Below are 22,565 nucleotides of genomic sequence, written 5' to 3'. Positions count from 1 at the left end.
ACAAAATGAAAACAAACCAACCAACCAAATGAAAAAAACAAACAAACCAAATGAAAAACAAACAAACAAAACAAAAAAAACAAACCAACCAAATGAAAAAACAAACAAACCAACCAACCAACCAACCAAATGAACAAACAAAACAAAACAAACGAAGACAAACAAACCATCCAACCAAAGAAACAAACAAAACAAAACAAAACAAACGAAAACAAACCAAATGAAAAACAAACAAACAAAACAAAAACAAACAAAACAAAAAAACAAACAAAACAAAAACAAACAAACCAACCAAATGAAAAAACAAACAAACCAAATGAAAAACAAACAAACAAAACAAAAAAACAAACCAACCAAATGAACAAACAAACAAACAAACCAACCAACCAACCAAATGAACAAACAAAACAAAACAAACGAAAACAAACAAACCAACCAACCAACCAAATGAACAAACAAAACAAAACAAACGAAGACAAACAAACCAACCAACCAAAGAAACAAACAAAACAAAACAAACGAAAACAAACAAACCAAATGAAAAACAAACAAACAAAACAAAAACAAACAAAACAAAAAAACAAACAAAACGAAAACAAACAAACCAACCAAATGAAAAAACAAGCAAACCAACCAAACAAAAACAAACGAACAAACAAAACAAATGAAAAATCTCTAGGAAAGATTTGTCTCTGTGTAAAAATGTTTGTCACCATGAATGTATTCCAGCTTTAGTGTTGTGTTGTTTTAATTCCAGCCAAACACAGTCAATCACCTAAACAGCTCTATTGTAAATAATAAGCCAGTAATTAGGACTACTGCATTACTAATTACCAAAACTGTAACAAATGCTTTTGAAATTAAATTGATTATTTATCATCTTCAAAAATCTGACACAATTTCTGCAAAAGTAAGAAGTGCGACATTTCTATGGGTGTTAATACTTCATGAGGATAAAATACAGTCTTGCAGTGGTGTTTTATGAACGGAATGAGCCTTATTTAGGTACTTTACGGTACAGTCTCGAACTCTCGCGATAACTGACCGAAAAACAGCGGAGATCTCGACACGCCGAAGAGGAATGACATCTTGTCAACAGTCCACAGAGAAGTAGCGTTACAGGTAATTGTACAGAAGTAAACATTTAAAGAATAACATGTTTTGCTTGAAACGTGGCAAGAAGGATCTGTGGCATAGCCTTGCTTTGACTTTTTCCTTGTGAGTTTGCACTAAACCAGGTGTTCTAGCTAACCTGTTTAGCCAATAGGACACTGACCAGCTGGTAATGTTTTCTTTAATCGGGAATGTTAATTAGGACAGAAATGATGAAAATAGCTAGTTTATAAACCATCCCGTTTTGTTGTGACAAATCAGAATATGTGAGCCTACTTGTTTATCCAGAACAGTTTATTCTTCACCTGAGGTGTACCTACTAGTAAAACGCTAGTTAGTAATTCCTGATACTAAACCGGTTACATGTCTCCGAGCCATAACCGAATAACCCCGCCTTCTGTGCTGTGATTGGATTAATAGCTCATACAGAAACTTGGTGATTGGACAGGACCTTTCAGACCGATCAGAGTCTCCATGCATCCATCCACACATCCATCCACCCATCCACCCACACATGCATCCTTCCATCCATCCACCCATCCATCCACCCATCCACCCACACATGCATCCTTCCATCCATCCACCCATCCATCCACCCATCCACCCACACATGCATCCTTCCATCCATCCACCCATCCATCCACCCATCCACCCACACATGCATCCACCCATCCATCCACCCATCCACCCACACATGCATCCACCCATCCATCCACCCATCCACCCACACATGCATCCTTCCATCCATCCACCCATCCATCCACCCATCCACCCACACATGCATCCTTCCATCCATCCACCCATCCATCCACCCATCCACCCACACATGCATCCACCCATCCATCCTTCCATCCATCCACCCATCCATCCACCCATCCATCCACCCATCCACCCACCCATCCATCCACCCATCCACCCACCCATGCATCCACCCATCCATCCACCCATCCACCCACACATGCATCCTTCCATCCATCCACCCATCCATCCACCCATCCACCCACACATGCATCCACCCATCCATCCACCCATCCACCCACACATGCATCCACCCATCCATCCACCCATCCACCCACACATGCATCCTTCCATCCATCCACCCATCCATCCACCCATCCATCCACCCATCCACCCACACATGCATCCTTCCATCCATCCACCCATCCATCCACCCATCCACCCACACATGCATCCTTCCATCCATCCACACATCCATCCACCCATCCACCCACCCACGCACCCATCCATCCACCCACCCACGCACCCATCCATCCACCCACCCACGCACCCATCCATCCACCCACCCATTCACCCATCCATCCACCCATCCACCCACCCACCCATCCATCCATCCATCCATCCATTTTCAGTAAGAGAACTTTTAACAGAAATCATAGCCCCTTAAGGAGCAGGCTTGGGAAGATATTATATAGTTTTTAAGACGTTTGGAGATATGTGACATATTTGAAATGTGACACACTGAATGAAGTGTATTTTAGATCGTTAGATCCATCATGCAGCCTTTTTTTTTTAGATCGATTATGCATTCTTTTCCTGTCTGTTCACTCTCTTTAACTCAAGCCAAACACATCCTCTTTGTCATCTTCAGTAACTGCTGTGTCCTGGTCAGGAACATGGTGGATCTGAGGCCCATCCTGGTTTCACACCCTAGAGGAGTAACCCACATTTAGCTCTCTTCTGTGTCTGTGTTGTAGGTATGCCACTGTGTGACACTGAGTAGCCACCTGCCCCAGTGCCTCTCCTGCTTCTGACCTCATGACAACTCCACCACTTGGCCAGTTTCCTGCGCAGCAGGCGCAAGCAGCCCGGGATGTAAACACAGCCTCGCTATGTCGCATTGGACAGGAAACTGTACAGGACATAGTTTTAAGAACCATGGAAATTTTCCAGCTACTTAGAAACATGCAGGTGAGTGCAGATGAGGGAGAATGCCCTGTCTGAAACTGTTGGCAGAGACACAGACATTTTGTGCCCACATATTTTGTTCATGTGTGTTTTGGGTTGTTATTTTTAATGACTTCAAAATCAGCTGAGTACACACAGACACACACCTGCACTGTAGCCTCAGTTGGCTTTTACAGCAAATATATATATATATATATATATATAGCACCAACAAAGACCTAAAATGAACTCAAATATAAAAATACCAGTCATTAAATATAAAAATATAAATATACAGCATAAATAGTATAAATGTAAAACATTATATACTTAAAAGTATTTAATTTTAACACAAATAAATAACAAAATAGACACTTTCTCTGAGTGAATAGTGCCACCCTGCCTCAAGGTTGTTTACAATATCATCATGAAGCCCATACACTAATGTGGAAAAGACTGAAACTTTATTCTCATCTCATTTATTGACCTATGTGTCTTCTGTCTGTTTTTGTCTGTCCACATTCTTGTCACAGTTACCGAATGGGGTCACGTACCATCCGAACACGCATCAGGACCGGCTGGGGAAGCTGCAGGAGCACCTGCGCATGCTGTCTGTCCTCTTCCGCAAACTGCGCCTCGTCTATGACAAATGCAATGAGAACTGCGCTGGTCTGGAGTCCATTCCTCCTGAGGTTACCACCCGTTTTCACACTTTCCACACAGCACAAGGTCAAAGCAGAACAAAGAGCATGTAGTACTGATCCTAACAAAAAAAGTTTACTGGCTTCTTGGCTCCAAGTGTATTGCATCAGTAGATGTCCAAACAGCACATGTGGCTTAATAAAGTTAGAGGTGAAATTATTTATGAGTTTTCAAGGACTTCTCTTTCGACACTATTCTATTTATAATTTCTATTTACAATTTATATTTATAAACTTGTAGCTTCAGCCATATTGGTCTGCCACAGGCCACAGTGCAGTGGCAAGTGGTCTATTCTTAGTGTTCTGTCATGAATTCACCGAAGCAGACCAGGGGACTTGGAAGAAGGAAGCAGGAATCTTTTATTGAAGATCTGATCTCACTGCAGTGGCACTGTAGTCATCGAGTCCAGTGAAAAGGCACATACGTTGCATCTTGAGTGGGCAGGCCTTGAAGGTGTGACAGTAAAAGCCTAGATGTGATACTCTTAAACAAAGCACTGAATGGGAGAAAGATCCCCGGAGTCGACCCCCAACTGTCATCTAGTTCACAGTTCCTGATCACCGTCTGATTTGATCACCATTTGGTGGTGAGAGCTGGGATATGGAAATAATGAATCAAAGAGCAATGTATGTTACAATTGATTGTAGAATGACCTCAAAATATGTTTTCCCACAGATTCTGAAAACAAAAGATCACTCACTCTCCCATCCATCCATCCATCTATCAAAAACCTCAAAATATCTAAATAACTGAGTGTTATGTTAAGTGATTGACTGGATGTTACAGATGATTTTGTGTCTCTGGAAAGACTTTCTTTCTTTCTTTCTTTCTTTCTTTCTTTCTTTCTTTCTTTCTTTCTTTCTTTCTTTCTTTCTTTCTTTCTTTCTTTCTTTCTTTCTTTCTTTCTTTCTTTCTTTCTTTCTTTCGATTTCTAGAGAAATCCAACGTTGAAGTAGTGGAGAGGACAAACATTAGACTCAAAGTTTGTTAATTCCTTGAAGGTATATGACAATTACGGCAGAGACTCATTGACATTACTGACTATGGCATTAGCATGAGATTTAGAAGTTTGAGCAGAGTGTACAGATGAGGAAGTGAGAGATCTGGACTAGAGGACTATAGGAGATGTACAGCATGCAGAGATGTATCAGCAGGCAGTCAGATGGCATTGTGGGTAATGTACGAAAATGGACCAACTCGTTTAGAAAAACAGTCAAAATAGGATTTCTCCTTGATTGGTGTTCCTATTGGTGGTCTCTGTGTATGCGGTGGGCTTGGCTACATGCAGAGTTTGTGCACATTAATCGTTTTGTATGAGATTTGTTAATGTAGTCTTGAGCAGTGAATTCAGTCACCCATTCTGAATTCTAGTTTCAAATCCCTGTTCTGCAAATAACATGGATGCAATGCCAGGAAAAATGTGGAAAAAACCCCCCGCTTCTGTTAAAACCAAAAGCCTCTCCATAAATCCACCTTCTTATTGTCAACAGAGTGGGCATTTTGTAGTAATTTTATTGCTCGTAATTGTTCCCTTTAGACTTGTACTCTCACCCCATTCCAAAAGATCACTTTCCAAAGAAGCATTTTTGAGAGTTATTGAGTAGTTCTTCCTAGAACCTGACTCTAACTCTTACAAGGAAAAGCATTACAAGAGTAACAGCTTTGAAAGGTCATTTTTAACAATATTCTTAACTGTACGATATAGCCAAAAAACCCCTTTGTGCTTTTGTGAGGATGTTTATGCTGTCCAAGCCCTCTCTGCAGTTTGACTTCAAGTGCTCTGATAGTTCTTCTGAAGCTAGTTCTCCAAACAGGAAGTGGGCTAATGGAGTCAGTGGCATTACCTCATCACTGCTCTAATGAGATGCAGGCTGCAGTATGAACAGCTGGCACAGTCGCTTGCATCAGCACTTTCCACACTGAACAGTCCCCCAGCTTCTCAGCGTCCTGGAATTTCCTGCACAGTTGAAAAGAGCCAATGTCATTTCATTTACCACTTCAGTTTTTCCATCTGTTTTTTCTCCTTCAAAGTGAAGAAAATGAGTGGACCTCATTGAGTCATTCTTCTCTGTCAAGCAACAAACCACATCTTCCTCCATTGTCCAAAGTATGAGTAACGTTGCTTTTGCTGTTCTCCCGCGTTCACCGCCTGCCTGTTACCACAACACAACTCTTATCTAGAGAGCTCTTGAAGGGTCAGCACTGTGTGGTTCAGTGTGTTGCATTGCTGCTGACTTTAAGGTACTGTCTGTATAGAGTTTTCTGCCTTCTCCCTGCAGTCTGTATGGGTTTCATCTCAGGTTCTCTGCTTTCCTCCCAAAAACCAGGTATGAAAGAGTGTGTCCATGATGTGTGTCCATGCAGTGGACTGGTTATGCTAAAGATTCCCCTATGTGTGAAAGCCTGTGTGCATGTTGTGCGTCCATGCAGTGGACTTGTCTCTCATCTAGGGCGTATACCTGCCTCATGCTTAATGTTCCTAGGATATACTCCAGGATAAAGTGGTCAGTGAAGATAAATGAATGAACGAATGATGAGTGGAGTCCTGCGTTGGCTTCGTTTTCCAGTTTATGTTGTATGACTACTATGTAATAGCACAAAAGCTAAAAGGCTTTTACTTAAAAAAAATAAAATAAAAATCAAGTCCGCAAAAACATGCCACAATTTGAATCACTTTTGTTTGGTTTTAGTTTTAAATATTGCAAATCATGTTGTAATATATGTAGTGCAGGTAAACATAATCGTTATAGATAAACATTAACAAACTAGAAGGTGTTGTAATATCAGCTACAACGTTCATGTGTAATGTACCGTGACTGCTGTGGCAGTGTGTGATTAGTAATGTAGAGCAGCGCAGCAACAAGCGCTAATGATTAAAAAACACACGACACGCTGTGCAGTTATATGAAAATGATTCACGCTTGCACATGGGTGCGTGGGGTAAGGGAGGTGTGAGGTGGCATGAGTTTATCAGACAACACCTTTTTTCTCTATTCAGTTTATTATTAGTCTTAGATTATGTGGAGTGTCTGCTGTACAAGAGCCTGTGTAGGAGCTGTTACTATAGAAACAATAGGAGCACATCTTTACAATATTAATATGAACCCGTCATTCACGTTACAGCTGGGAGCTCTTGTCTGAGCCGTTCTGATAAACCAGTGTAATGGTTGAATAAACCGTCTGTCTGTTCAGATGAAAGAATTCTTTGTTCTTTGTAGGAAAATGTAAAGCATGCGTTGAAATGGAACACCTTTAATACCATCGCTGCCTTATCTGACTCCATGGATCTTTATGGCTGCTTTAAATTCTCTAGAAGAAATAAGCTGACCGTGTGAAGCGTCTATATACAACCATAGGACAAACCGATCCAAAATTGATATGGAAGGACAGTTTCAGGACGTCTTTCATACTCGGCATGATATCGGGTTACTTCTGCGCAGTGTCGGGGCAGCAGCTTGTTTGGATCTGTGTACCAGCAGGTGTCAGTGTGATTTAAGCTGAGGTGACCGACTACAGAGACACGCTGATAATTTGTCAAGGTTGTTTCAGGCAGGAAGTGTTTACAAAAAAAGAATGAATTATTAGAAGTGATGTGGAACTGATTGAAGCCAACACTCTGGATGGAGCACGGTAATAAGGGAGATGAAGCACAGTGGACATGCTGGGGCTCACTCCAAGGACTACAGTAAAGTATCAGAGAAGATGAATTATTTGAAGGTGCTGGGCCAAGCAAATATAATCAGACAAGAAAGTGGTGGCACACAGACCATGTTCGTAGAAATAACACTATTTTTTACTTTAGTTTTTTAGGTAATGGAAAATGTCAAACAGTTTGAAAATTCTTACCCTGTTATTGCAGAAACAGCAAAAATAATGGATGTGTGTTTTCTTTCAACCAAAGAATAGCTGCCTCGTGATAGAGGCTTGAAAGTCGAAACTCACTGACAGCTTGACAATTTAGCAGTAGAGCTGCTCAAATCCAAGAATGACAGTATAAATATTTCAACCTGAAGTAGTTTCTGGTGAGACTATACATCATTAGTTTCAGAAAGTTGATGTTTGTGGAACACATGCTGTTTGGAAAGTGCTAATGAGATCATTACTTAGCTGTTAAAGCAATGGAAATGAAAAGCAATTTTTAGTCGGATCTCTAATAAGTGCTTTTTTTTTTATTTTTTATCCTCTTTCTTCTCTCCCATTTTATTGTTCACTACGTAACCGAAACCTTGAGCATCGGCTTTATTTTAATATTAAGCTTTAAGCTCAGTGCGATGCAGTGCTATAATTAATAATCATACGAATTATAGCACTTAAGACGGGCATCTAAAATGACCGTAGTCGAACCTTCAGGCTGTCTGCTACCTTACAGAAAGAAAGTCATAGATAACCATCAACATCACAGTGGAAAGTTAAATAAAAGGTCAAATAAAAGAACTTAAGCGTGGACGAAAATATCATAGTTTTTAGAATCTCAATATCTAAACCAATACAGTAGTGTTCAATTAAAATAAACTGTTCAGTTATTTATTTAATGTCTACAAAATGACATTTAATGTTAAAGATAAAATAATGAAATAAATATTTTTACACGGCAAAAGAAGAAAAACAAACATTTTACAATTGAAAAGATTAGGGGGAAAAAATCAGCTAATTCCAGTCAGATTTACTTTATAAAAATATTATTTAAAAATGTAAAATAAAAAAAAAATAAATAAAAAAAAACATGATATAAGCATAATATCTCAGGAAAAAAGTAATGAGACATAAGACATAATTTATCACAATAGTAATTTTCTATCGTATCATTGTACTGGAATTTCAGTATAATAGTTATAAATAAACGGATAAATAAATAAAAATGTTCTGAGAAGAAAATACAAAAATCCCAGCCTAACATCACAAATTAAATAAAACTTAACATTAAAATGTAACATTAAAACTTGATATTGTATAAAAGAATAAATATCATGTTAAATTTAGTCTATTACATGATTAGATTTATTTCTTTCCCTCTCACACAGCCGATCCAGCATTATTTGTGATATTGGCTCAATATAGATATATGTGAGGATTGCAGCCTTCTCTACATACAGCCTATATTTTTCCTATGAAGCATTCAGCATATTAGTGACTGTTGCTCAAAATGTGCATGTCAGCATTCTGAGGCCTGGTAAGTAAAGAATTACACTCGCATCTGTTGAGCTGATTGCATTAATATGTTTCCTCCCTGAATTCTCACACATTTATGCAGCATGGCTGAACAAATGTAAGGTCATTTCAAATGTGTAAAGGGTTTCATATATTCAATCTTATCCGATTTGTTTTTAAGAGCTATGCCTTGACATTTCTTTTTGCCTCCGCTGCAGCAACTCATCCCCTACGTGGAGGACGACAGCTCCAAACTGGATGAGCGTGTAGCCAGTCAGATGCGTTCAGCTAGCGAAGAGAGAAGAGAAGTGCTTGAGGTGAACAAGGTCAGTGTGGTCTCATTACCCCGTCTCTGTGCTCTACAGTCTAATGTAGCTGTTTGCTGTAATGTGCAGACAGAATCCAAGCAAGTGTATTCATTTTCTGGTTAATTTACACCAGAACCTTGGTATAGGACCACAAGATCAATCAGCATGACCCGGTGGCCCAGACAAATAATCTTGAACAGTGCCGGGCAGATTTCTAATTTTAAACAAGCTGTATTTGTAAAAAGCTTTGGGCTGACCAAACGAGCAGCTGCAGGCAACATGTTGGACGCGGAGAACATGTAGTGGGAATAAGGGACGAGGAACTCGGGGGAGGTCAGCGTCACAGCCAAATATGGGGAGCAGATGTCAGCCACTTCTCTGCATCTGCCTCAGCTGTGCCTTCAAGCATGAAAGGAATGGCTTGGATAGATGGGATTGGTGGAATATTTCCAAGGAGGCACACAAGGGACATAGAATGTAACAAACAAACAGTAGAGAGACACTTTTTCAGGGGAAGGATTATATAGTGTCATAACAGATCATGTGAAATGCATGGTTCAAAATTCCAGACAAACTGACATTGTCGGTCGATCCCACAAAATTTTCACACATGGTGGAATGCTTTTTCTCTCTGTTTAAATTGTAAATTCAGCATAGTGTCTTCCATGTTTAATTCCAGATACTGAGCACTCAGGGGCTTGGGGGCTGAGAGTTGTCAAGCAGTACATATAGTAATGCAGTGCTCCTTTCGGGAGCTGTGAAAGATGGTCCTGTCCTCGTTATCTGTCGATTAGGGTAATTACTGTTAGTCAGGAGTCACCTGAAATATCGCTCTGCAGTCCTCGGAGTAGTAGAGCGACCTTCGTCCTTATCACTGTTCCCATATTCACACATGACTCTGCTCCTGTCCTCATCTTTTACATTGGCTGTGTGGAGCTGAGACTGATTTGTGCGGCCCATTTGCTTTGTTGCATTTTTCCTGTCTGCTCTCAGCAGCTTAATTGCGAACATGCATCTTTGTCTCAACTAAAAGAGCCGCCTGATTTTCCTCGGCGAGTTAATATAGGAACGGTCGCGCAAAACGCTGAACACAAAAAAGCCGATCTAATCTACAGCAGTGAATTAGTTCATTATTGTGCTCTAGACAATTTATAACACCACCTGATCTCAGAGAGGGCATGCGTGTGTGTGTGTGTGTGTGTTTGTGCGTGTCCCAGCGGCCTAAGCTCGCTGACGCTGTGGCGGCGGGCCGTCTCTCTTCAGAGCAAGCCGTTTGATTTAATATCTCTCTAAGTGTGAATAAATTCCTGTCACAGCCCATTAAAAAGGCCTTGGAGAGATCGCAGCTCTTATTAATTCTGTGGCGTTCCTCTCCGCTCTTCTCTCTCCCCCTCCATCCCATTCCCTCCTCCCAGATTTTTTAATACCCTGTTAATTACCGTGTCTGTCCTCTTTATTCAAATGGGAAAGTGAGATATTATAGAGGAGAATGTTTGTAATTTCAGACAGGACTCAGAACGGGTGGCGAGCACATAATGAGCAGGGTTTTGGCATCAGCTGCTGTGGCTCTTATCACTGGAGCGGCGCTGGGGTTGTGGGGACTGATAAACAAACGCACACACAGCTGTAATGAGAGCTGGCTCGTCTCACCATACACACACACACACACACACACACACAGAGTTCTTCAGACTTACAGTATACTTGTACGGTGCTCTCTTTCCATGATGTGCCACTTCCTGTGTTTCTCCTGTGTGCCAAGCTGAGCCTGTTGTAATTGCCGTGTAGTGGGTAAACAGACAGCGTACAGCATGTTCAAGGGTATAAGTGAGGATGTCTGAGAATTTTAATGCTCTGCTTAAGGCAGAGAAATATGTATCTGGTGTGCATTTGCTACATTTCCTACATTTTTATTTCTGTGCCATTGTAGCTTTCAGAACCGATAAGGTTTTTTAATACATGATTTTATTAATGCCACTACTACTAATCATAATGTTTCTTTGCTTTAATCAACTTGAACGACTTAATTATTAATTGTTAAATTAATACATTTCCTACGTTATTATTTCAGGACTCCTTTCAGAAAAGATCAGGAAATTTTCTTTCCTTTTCTGTCTTTCTGTTTACCGACTCTGTAGATAACATCATCTAAAAATCTCCTACACATCAGTCAGAGCACAACCTTACAGCATACGAGTTCCTTTTAACACAAAGCTATCTTTGCCATTTTTCCTTCTTTCCCATAACAGAAGAAAAACCCTTTCCTTCAGATCAGACATAAATGTGGAATTAGTGCTTAGCTCGCTCTCACAGATATCTCTCTCTTTCTCACGTTGTCAGTGAAGCGATCGCTGTGCTCCTGACAGTCAGAGGAAAAGATGAAAGCGTTTACTCTGGGAGAAATTCAAGAGAATGCCTGGTTTAGGCTTTATTTAGAATTCTTGCTTTTTTACCCTGAGTGAGTATTTTAACTAGTTTTTATGCATCGACGGTAATTTTAAAAGTTATTTACATATTTCAGACAGAGTAGTTTACTTTTTCTCTTTGGCTCTTGTTGCCCGTCTGTTCTGATTGCATCAGCGTTTGCCGCAAGTAGAGCTCATCCCTCTTGTGGCCGTCCAGCCTCCCACTCCGTCTTTCTCTCTCCTGCTTGTCCTTCACCTCGATCCTGTAATCTGCAAGGAGAGCATGCCTTCGCTGTTCTCTGTCTCTGTATGATCGCAGAGGGACAGGCTCGCTTTGTGTAACACTAACCAGCCACCAGTCTAACCATTAAGGACTGAATTATTCAATTATATGATTGTCTTTTTTTTTGGATGAGCAGACAAACTGAAAGTGAATATAGACTGAACTTATTCAAACTCCAACATATTATTCTTTCATTCTCACCTAATCAGCAGATTACGTTTTGACTTGTACGTCAAAGTGCATGTGCTGTATTTGCAACAACAAGCCACGTAACCAAGTACGGCACAAATCAATACCTTGATTGAAAAATGAACCCTAATCAATAAAGAGTCTCTCCATCATCGACAGTACAATGTGTACTCCACTTCACTTTGTAGCATTACAAAGTTATTCATCTGCACATATAGTAAGAGATTTCTTTCTCCCCCTTTTATTTAACGTGTCTAAACTTTGTCTGCTCACGTACTACCGTTTCAGCAGAAGCATAATCCTAATCGAGTATAATAGAGGATGGCATCAAGCATGCAACGTCATGCTACATCTGTCCTTTTTAGTAACACAGAGTCATGGTCGCGTCGCTGCAGCTTTGATCTGAGTTACTAATTCAACCACCGAGTTCATTTTTCATTTGCTGATGATGTCCTCCCCTCACTACAGGAAGCTGCCAAGCTCAGTGCACATAGTTTCGTTCCAGCATAGCAGCAGCATGAATTCAGATGTCTACTCTTATTACAGCCGCGGGCCACGCTGGCTGACTTCAGCTCTCTGCAACTCTGAAGGACTTCTCGAGAAAAAGTGAGAGCCTGCACTCCTTATTATATCAAGACTAGATTTGTGAGGTGTTGTGGGAGGAGAACGAGGAGGCGCAGCGGTGGTATTAGTGAAACCTTTTCCTGCCTTCACCTTCTTAATCCCTTCACCTCACTTCTTGACACTTAGACCTGATTTCCACTCCATCTGCAGGAATGAAAGCAGGGATTTTAATTCCTCTCTATGACTGCGTTTAATAGTCATTCTCTTTTTAAAGTCACTCATAGTTCAGCAGCGTACACATTTTTCACTTAAAACTTTCTTGAACTGGAAAATGAGTTTGTCTGATTGTGAGTTCGGAATAGTTTTTTTTTGTCATGTGTTAATTGTTCAAGTAGCATTGTGTCCCGAAACGTTTTATTCCTCATATACCATAGAACTAACGATCGCTAAGGATTACGTTTTATTTCTTACTAAAGAACATGTCTTTCAACACATTCCTTCCATCTGTGTTTAATGTTTAACCTTCACAAAACGCGTTCGTTCCTGTAATCAGAATCCCAGAGAGCCAGTCATATATGCACTCTTCTGCACTGTATATGAAATCCACTTCAGTTAGCGACTCTCAAGAGTTCACTAGGTTTTCCATGCTTAATGGTCTTCAGCTGTTTTGAATTCTTACTAGACGGTGAGAAGCCATGTAGCATCGCGTAAATTGATTTGCCGGTGTAGTCGGATCTTGCGTTTGAGCTAAACACAGTCTGCTGACACCATGAGGTGAAAGGAAAAATCACAACATGTTGGCTAGCGGGACGTCTACAGCAGCGGTCCACGGATCACACGCATAACAAAATACAATAAAGTGAATAATATGTCATCTAATTATTGCATATATAATGTAAATGTAATCATTACACCGTATATTATGCACTTTATTTTTAATATGGCCTCGCCGGATAGCCGGTCATGCACATATTATACAGAGCAGGTGCCATGATGAAGCCATAATTTAAGCAGGACTGCTGTTTTATCATTGGGTCTTTCCTCCTTTTCACAGTAGCTCTCCAGCAACGTTTGTTTTTTTGCTCATTATTGCTAGGGTTAGCTTAATTGATCGCGTATGAGAGAGGAACAGACGGTAGTGATCATTTTAAAAAATAAAACACTATGCAGACTGCGAGGTTTAATGAAATAGAACTAAAATAAAAACAAGATTTTATTATTTCTAACAAATGACCCATGGTCCGGTACTGGCCCGTCGTCCGGTGGTTGGGGTCTCCTGCCCTACAGGGTCATATATATACTAAGAGAGAAGCCACAAACCAGTTACTGTCTGTCTGCTGGCTGCTTTACACACATTTTGTAATCAGTATATGTGACATACCAATTGTAAGCTGCTATTAAGGCTATAAAGTTAAGGTAAGATACTTTATTATCATTGTATACAATACGATGAAACATTTACACCTAACACTCATGAAAGGAATTGAAATTCAGAAGTTTAAAAAATAAAAAAATTAAGTATAAATAAACAGAGTACAGTGTAAAATATATACAAGATACAATATACAAGATTGCGCTAAAGTGTCGAAATGTATATTAAAATATCGTACCATAAAACCACTAGGGAGATATGGCACATTGTATAAAGTAACAAAGTGAACTGTAGTGCAGATTATAGAAAAGGCAACAAATTGGAACAAGCGCATTAATATTTACATCAGATGTATCGGATTCTCTGTGGAATAAATTTTTATTACTGTATGCCAGATGTGTGGACAGTTTGTGCTGTGATAGGAAAATAATCAACAGCTGTATGGTCTGATAAAATAAATAGAAGTAGGATAAAACAGGAGTTTTGGAAGCTTAAAAATCCAGCGGCTCAACCTCACCGATTTAAAAGATTTTTTTGTGGGCTTTTGATCCTTTGTCACACTTTATTACAGCTGGTTCTTCTGAGCGCCGTTTGAGCTTCAGAGAAAAGCGAAGCAGAACGGAGAAGCAAAAGGAGGTACTGTGTTTGAACGTTTCTAACAAAGTAGTACAACAGGAGTATCAAAGTTTTTTTTTTTTGCCAATCTTCAGATTGTATCCAGCTAATAAATATTCCTGTGCAGACATAGTCATATTTCTTAGCTTCATCTTAAAAGTGTGCACTTGTCAGTTTATTAAGAAATAAACTTTCAAACTTGACGAATTGGTATACCTCCACTTCTCTTGTAATGTGTTGTGTCTCCTTTGGTATAAATTCTCTTGGACATGGATTCTCCACTACACTGCGAAGGTGTTGTACCATTAACTGCATTGTGCACTTGGTGCAAATTGGACAGCTGTGCAGTTTTACCACCGTTCCTTCTTCCCACCCCATCTCCACGATTCTCGATAGGGTTGATTTCTGGGGACCGCGCCGGCCACTGAAGCAGTGAAAAGTTGCTGTCATGTTCTTGGAGCCATTCAGTGATGATATGTGCCTAGTGACATGGTGCATTATCATGCTGGATGTATTCACCCGAGTGTGGCTAAACTGTAACCAGGGGAGCGATGAACTTGGTCAGCAATGATGTTCAGACACGCTTTGCAGTTCAGTAGTTCTTCAATGGGTATCAGGGGTCTAAAAGTGTGTCAGCAAAACATTCTCCACACCCTCACATTGCCACCATCAGTCTGTTGTGTTCATATCAAGCGTGATGGCTTTATGGACTTTGGATGCTTAATCTGGTTTAGGGGCTCCCATGCCTGCTGGAGATGCACTTTTCTCATTCTTTGCTGACAATATCGGCAGCCTCAAATGGGCAATAAGAGTTGAAGACCAAGTTCAAGACCAAGTGGTGTGTGTTCTAAGATGACATCTTGCACACCATTCGTATTTGAAAGGGATTTACCTTTATTTCTGCAATTCCCCTTTGGCCTTCGGAGAGTGTACATACTGTTTCCAGCTACAGGACTGGTCATCTATAGTAGTCTGCTTTTTGCACCATTCACAGTAACCCCTTGACAGCGTCATGTGTGAAAAGGCATTTTGGAAAAAGCTGTATTGAATTAACTGCCAGTCAGGAGTCTTCCAAAGCTCTGTTGATGCTAACTCGTTGTGCATTACACTGCATTACTACCACACAGCACAGTCATGTGGAGGATACAAAGAACTGGTGTCCTAATAAACTGGCAACCCCGTGCACATTTATTTTTACATCATTTTTGACTTCATCCTTGGTTAGGGCTGTCCTGCAGGGTTCAGAGAGATGGAAGGAAACCAGGCAACCTGCAGGAAACCCACACAGGCGTGTGAAGTGCGTGTGAGGCTGCACACAGACAGTAACCTGAGCTCAGGGACGAACTGTGAGGTGGCAGGTGCTACACTACATCTGCAAAATAATTTCTTAAATCATAGGTGACTAGGTGCCTCCTGGTGGTCCAGCAGCAGGATTCTGAGCTCTCTTTGCTGCGACCCGGGTTTGATTCATGGTCAGGGAGCTCATCCAGGCACTGAAGAGTTAACTCTCAGTGCCGGTCCCCAACCCAGGATAAAATGGGAGGTTTGCGTCAAAACATGCAGACCACTGTGGAACAGGGAGCAGCTGAAAGAACAAAAACAACAACATAGGTGAAGCTTTTTTTTATGTGAAAACTAAAAAAAACTTATGTTGAAGAAAGAAAAGATGCACATGACCGAGCATGATGAACAGTGAGGAATGGCATATGCAGCACGGTCCTGACAGCACTGCTTTCAGCTCTTTAAATGTTGGCTCTTTAGGCATTTTGAAAGTGTGTATAGATTGTCCTGATGCATTTATTACAGCATATATTCCCACTACGATTGCATTATTAAACACCAGGAGAGTTTTTCCTTTTACTATATTTGCCTTGCATTTCCATTCCATTTCTTTAGTAATGACTAATAATGTATAATGTTTGCACTTATATAATACATTTTTTTCCTGAACATGACACGTGCTTCATGAGGAATTATTATGGTTTTATTTTTATTCTTTTCTTGTCCTCTATCTGTCATAAGTCTGATTATGTGTTACGTTTACAGAAACTCAAACAGAAGAACCAACAACTGAAGCAGATAATGGACCAGCTCAGAAACCTCATCTGGGAGATTAACTCCATGCTAGCAGTGAGGAGCTAAACACACACACACACACATACACACGGCCTACTTGAAGGCATATTATTGTCTACACACACTGCATTAATGAGATGTGTTTTCACTGAGCGTGAAGTGGAAAGATAGCAAAGACAGACGAGGGGTACTGAGGTGAAAAATTGCACGAAGGAAGGAGGGAAGAGGAACGATGGAGTGAAATGGGGTAAATTTTGCTGCACGTTCGTGCTACATGGCTCAGTAAGGATTCAGTTTATTTGCCTTGAATTCAGTTTCCAGCAAGAACATTTAAAAGACAGAGTGGACCTCTTACTTGTTGCGAATTTCCTGAACTTTCATTCTTAATTATCTTCTTGTAAATCAGACACATTTTTATCTAAATTAAATGCTTTGTAACAAAATGTAGCACCGATATATATTATAGAACATATGTAATATATAATGCAGTGTTTAAATTTTTATTCAGTGCAAAACCTATGTAATGCCAGAAATGCTGGCAGCGCTATACTGCATAATTATTAAACACTATATCAATAATGCTTTAAAAAAATGGGATTAGTGTTTTTAATATAAAAGCATGTACCATAAACAAGTCTTAAAGACATTTGGGAAGCTTTTTGTGCTGCTCTGTGAAACTAAAGCCTGGCTGATGTTTAGTCAGAACGGTGTTTGCTAGGGGGAGGATGATCTGATCTTCATTAAACAAGTAGTAAAAGCGCACGTTCATTTCAAAGAAAGAGCGCAACGTCTGTTCAAACAAAATGGCGGCTCTTCGACCAGGCCGAGGATGTTGGCGCTTTGGATGTGGGATCATCTGAAAAATTATTTTATCTAAACTGTATTTGATACTGAAATCATTTATCGAAACAGTTTCTTTTTTTAAGCTTGACTAAAGAGGAACACGTATTTCGACAGCTTGTGCATTTTTACAAACAGGATGAGGAGCATCACTAGCTCAACACTGATTCCTTACGATCTACACTTCTGTGAGGTGTTTGAGAAGAAGGTGCTGCTTTCTGCCTGTTTACATGTTACACATCTGTCAGTCACAGTGGATGTGAACGCACGCAATTCCAAACTATTGCCTTTGCAACATGTCGGAAGTGTCAAAAGAACGTTAACAACATCAGGCTACACACAAATAAAATAAACACACGATCATCTACCATCAAATATGACTTTTATTCATTTTCTTATAAATCATTCATACAAAATTGGCATTATTCTATTTTCTTTATTATCTCTATAAAAAAACGTCTGTTAATTACAGGAGAAAGGAGGGTGGACAGGAGGGTGCAAAGTCATAACGTTTTTTTGTTTGTTTGTTTGTTTGTTTCTATAGAAAAAAAGTTCTCAGATGCTGATGAGTAAGTAGTCTGAAGTGGTCATGCAAGTCTGCAGATGTTAACCCGAACAAACGAGAGCTCTCGGAGAGACTCCGGCGTAAGAGAATATGAAGCTGCTTATGTGGCATGTTACGCTCGAACATACTTTTCCCTTCTTCATTAATGTGAAACGATCAAAAAATTCCGAGCCCAAATTGAATCAAAAAGGCACAATCAGGCAAAGATCACTGCTCATGGCCGGTCATGATTCTAAGTGCTGTTTTTTTTTATTTTTTTTTATTGCTAATCAAAGTTTATGCAGGAGCTTTTCAAAAATAAATGTCTCATTCATATATGATGCCAGTTCTAGCTTTATGAAGGAAGAATTTCATGGTAGAAAATGAAAAATAGCTGGAGAAAATCATTTCCCTTATGGCTGCCGGTTACCACAAGTCTTTGGTGACAGATTACACAACAGCAGCAGCAGCAGCAGCCTGAGCCTTCAAAAAAAAAAATATAAAAAAATAAAGGCGCCAGCGAACAATGAGAATAGTGTCCGAACAAATTGTTAACACTGTATGAAATCACATAATCCTCTGATTTTGCATTCATACTCGATCACATTAAAGTTACAGGCCATGGGAGTAATACCACAAAGCTGCACATACTTTTGTCAGCTGGAAGGAAACAAAATGGAAACCGTACAAAAATTTGTTCGTTGTTTTTTTTTTTTGATGCTGTACAAATGTCCGAACACTCTGTCCACTTGGTGCGTGTGTGAATACTATACATATACGCAAGAAAATAAATACAGTTTATGTACAGCAAGGCTGCGTTCGTCAATATGGCTATTTTCACCAGCTTACCGAGTTGAAAATGAAGACTTCAAATGAGACGGTGAAACGAAACAATTCACAAATCATAGCGCGCGATTGGATATAAAATGAAATTAAGACGGTTTATTCAACTTAGCAGTTCACCAGATGTGTACCAGTGTTTCCTGCCAGCCACATTAGCTATTACTCTTTAATTACCGTCATCCGTCATGTTTAAATGATAGACGGGGAAATTAAACAAGGCTAAACCTTCTGGAAAATTGTCTTTACTCCGCATTCGTAACACATGGTGCCGCAAATCAAAGCCTCATCACTGGGAATAACGGATTCTGCTAAAAAAAAAAAAATCCCACGTCAAGATGGTTAAAGACACATCACAGACTGCAGACACAAATACATACAGGAAAAGATTCAGATTTGCTTTGGGGTGTTTTAATTTTCTGCTCAATTACCTAAAACTGTCTGGAATTGCGCTGATAATAATTACAAATACAAATGTAATCGTAAATAGTCTGGAAAAGTAAAGAATACAAAACAGAACAATAAAAAAAAAAATGTTTTCGTATTCATAGAGCTTGGCTATTAAAAACTCTACTGTGGAAATAGTTGAAATTTCAATTAAACACAAAAATGTCATGTGTTTAAGGAACTGTAAGATAAGAGCATCAGTTGTTTAAGGTTTGTTATAATCACTGTGGTATATAGAGTGATGAGATGGGGGGGGGGGGGGACGACTTTGGCTCACTGCTGGCTCAATTTAAGTCCAGTCACCTTCCAAAAAAAACAAACCCCAAAACACAAAAAAGGCCACTAAAGCATGCTGCTCCTTCAAGTCATCACACGTTCAAGTACCTGTGTGAGAGAAACCGGTGAAGAGCTCTACTCCGACAAATGCTTAACAATACAGTACTGCAGAGAAGTACAGAGGGCTCTAACCTTTCCTATGATAGAAAATCAGTGCCAGAGGATGCAAGTTCATTTAAAAAAAAAACTAAAACAACAGGGATTTGTGACCAGATGGAGATTAGTAGTGGATAAAGAAGTTTTGTAAATCACGCTGAAGAATATAAATGCTGAACAATGAGGCGGTGCCATGTCTCCAGGATGCAGCTCATTGTTCTACAGATCTGGAAAGAGAACTCTCGGTGGAATTTAGCCTAAAATAGACATCGGATCAGAACCGAGTGCTTTACGAGCACTTCACAGGCAACTTTCAGCGGCCTGGTTAATCAAAAGAGATGCCTCGATTCTGCCACAAGAATTTGGCTTGTTGTGAGACAATATACGTTTCAGAAGGGGTAAATGAATTTCAATGCATAGAAGTCTATAATGGCAGCAAAAAGGCAATTAGTCATTTTGGCACTAAAGGAATACAAAAAGAAATGATTCCTTTGAGACCCTTGCAATGAGGAAAAATAAAAAAAAAGTTTTTTGCACTTGCAATTCCTCTGGTTAATGTAAAACAGTGAATTCTGATCACGTGATTTCTTCCTGTAAAATACGTATACTGCTTATTTATAGTACTGAAATGAACAAAAGAGTGGAATAAGACAATTAGCAACTGTTATAAGATATGTAAAGTGTACACGTACGAACGAGCAATTCTCCAGGTCTTCGTGTGATGATGAGTTGTGGTTCAGATCCTGATGTATCTTTATATGTAGATGTGTGTGAAGACACACTGATGCGTCCCCTCCTGCCTTCTCCATTATCCTCTCATGTGCTGGCAAGGATCGTCTGTCCGTGACGGCATTCGTTAAAAAATAAAAATAATAAAAATAAAACAAAACAATCTTTGAGTCTTGTGGTCAAAAGTGTGGTCTGGGTGTGTATGTATGAAAGAGCCCAGAGAGTGCTCCCATTCTGCCAGACTAGTCACTAATAGTTCAACTACGTGGAAGAAAGTGGAGGTGTGACACCCGCAGACTCCTGTGCCTGCGTCCTCCTGCTCTCCACCGAGTATCCCAGTGCCCCCTGCTGCATGCTCAGTAGGGGGCGTTCGTCTGGTCAGAGGCGCTCAATTTCCCTGTATTTCTTGCGGAGGATGGAGACCTGGTCTTTAAACAGAACCGGATCCAGTCTCATTTGCGAATGGACCAGAGGCATAGAGCCAAACCAGCTGGCGAATTTGTTCATGCAGGTCTGACGTTGGGCGAAGTGGTCGGGATCTGCCCAGCGAGACGCCCGGGATGACTGGAGAGAGAGAGAGAGAGAGAGAAAAGAGTGTCTCAAAGTCAGAAACAATATTTACCTAAAATTTTTAACCAAAAGTATGTGGACACCTGACCATCACACCTCAATTGAATGTCCCACTGCAGACTTACTCATAATGTGCCGCACTCTCCTCACTAGATGTTGGAGCGTGACACTGGGGATTAGTGATGATTTAACTACAACAGCATTAGTGAGATCAGACACTGATGTTGTAAGAGCGAGGAGGTCTGGGGTTCAGTCGGTGTTCCAGTTCATCTCAAAGTGGGGCTTTCCAGATCTTCCACTCCAACCTTCTCAAACCATGTCTTCATGGAGCTCTGTGCTCAGTGTCATGCTGGATCAGGGTTTGAGTTTCAGTGAAGGGATAATAAAATAAATCTACAGCACACAATGACATTCTGTACAGTTGTGTGCTTCCAGCTTCGAAGCAACAGTTTGGGGAAGAACCACATATGGGTGTGATGGTCAAGTGTCCACATACATTTGGCCCTTTGCATTAAACATACATTAAAATGCATTTTAAATAGCTCAAAGGAATACTCTGGCAGTTTCCAACCATTTTTGAGTGACTACCTTGAACATTTTTTTGCCATGAACATAATTTTCCAGTGCGCAAAACGAACGAAAACCTCTTTTTTTTTTTTTATTTGCAAAACATATATAATTTATTACGCTCACATGCATTTGTGTATTCTTCAAACAAATGCCTGTTACGGAGCTATTCTCAGTATGACTTGACCTTTCAGATATGGAACTGCTTTTCCTATTATTTTTTCTACAGTAGTAATTCCAGACCAGCGAGGAGAACCGTAACCAGCTCACTGTTACCGGCAGTGCTCTTGACTGTGGAGCTCAGAACAGTGTTGAAAGGCTTTAGTAACAAGTATAAATCTGCTCATATATTTAAACCTGTATTGATGGAATTCAGCAGCAGACTTTCTACATCATTATTGAGCTAAGGGGTCAATACATTTTCTGTTCTTTTGCTCAACACAGGAAAATGTGTCACAATTATCATCTGTGGTAATCATACACAGACTGCAGCTGGAGATTACGCTGAGAAATTGCAGGAGTAACCCTTTAACCCACTCTATACAGAATCAATAGCAGGCAATAAATGTGTTAAACATAAACTTGGCCACTGGATAATAAAGATTTGACATTTAGAGATAAGAGAGCCAAAATGAATTCTTAACGGACTCTTGAATTTTTCGTACCTGCCCCATCATGGTCTCCTTGTACTGCTTCTTCTGTGTCACTTTGATGGGTGGCAGCTTTGTGACGGCCGACACCAAGAAGTTCATCAGGATGTCCTCGCAGTTAGCGAGCTGGTCCACCATGTTCTTTAGACTGCTGGGCAGGAAGTGGGTGTATAGGTAGTGGTAATATCTGAGGAACAAAATGAAATTGAGATGAAGCATTTCACTAGGCATTGTTGTTAGCCTAATGCAGAATTAAAGGGAAATGG

At 40.1% G+C, this 22,565-nt stretch overlaps 2 protein-coding genes across 4 annotated transcripts in view; one reads left to right on the top strand and one right to left on the bottom strand.

The window, feature by feature from the left end:
• The first annotated feature begins 1,020 nt into the window (after positions 1-1,020).
• Positions 1,021-19,438, top strand: med30 (mediator complex subunit 30). Of its 3 annotated transcripts, none has more exons than XM_058377879.1 (6): positions 1,021-1,122; positions 2,829-3,042; positions 3,552-3,710; positions 9,087-9,194; positions 16,651-16,734; positions 18,065-19,438. In XM_058377879.1, the coding sequence occupies exons 2-6, from the start codon at positions 2,890-2,892 to the stop codon at positions 18,095-18,097; spliced, it is 537 nt and encodes a 178-aa protein (XP_058233862.1). In that variant the 5' UTR covers positions 1,021-1,122; positions 2,829-2,889; the 3' UTR covers positions 18,098-19,438. The 3 variants fall into 3 exon arrangements, with proteins under 3 accessions (XP_058233862.1, XP_058233864.1, XP_058233863.1); XM_058377881.1 differs by lacking the exon at positions 18,065-19,438 and adding an exon at positions 14,561-14,625; XM_058377880.1 differs by having other exon boundaries at positions 16,651-19,438.
• The window catches only part of ext1b (exostosin glycosyltransferase 1b), an 83,967-nt gene continuing 79,287 nt past the window's right edge, over positions 17,886-22,565 (bottom strand). The window contains exons 10-11 of the mRNA XM_058377878.1: positions 22,315-22,486; positions 17,886-21,076 (exon numbers count right to left, since the gene is read on the bottom strand). Of these exons, the coding sequence (XP_058233861.1) occupies positions 20,891-21,076; positions 22,315-22,486 (358 nt within the window). The 3' untranslated portion in view covers positions 17,886-20,890. The remainder of the gene's footprint in view (positions 21,077-22,314; positions 22,487-22,565) is intronic.

Source organism: Hemibagrus wyckioides, linkage group LG24 (genome assembly GCF_019097595.1).
Source record: "Hemibagrus wyckioides isolate EC202008001 linkage group LG24, SWU_Hwy_1.0, whole genome shotgun sequence".
Taxonomy (NCBI): Eukaryota; Metazoa; Chordata; class Actinopteri; order Siluriformes; family Bagridae; genus Hemibagrus; species Hemibagrus wyckioides.
The sequence above is the reverse complement of the archived record's forward strand: the minus strand, read 5'-3'. Positions and strand labels throughout refer to the sequence as shown.

Bases quoted from the DNA above. Each gene is read 5' to 3' on its own strand.
- med30 (XM_058377879.1), top strand. From the start codon at position 2,890: ATGACAACTCCACCACTTGGCCAGTTTCCTGCGCAGCAGGCGCAAGCA. The intron at 3,043-3,551 runs GTGAGTGCAGAT...TTCTTGTCACAG, and splicing joins AGCTACTTAGAAACATGCAG to TTACCGAATGGGGTCACGTA. The intron at 9,195-16,650 runs GTCAGTGTGGTC...TTACGTTTACAG, and splicing joins AAGTGCTTGAGGTGAACAAG to AAACTCAAACAGAAGAACCA.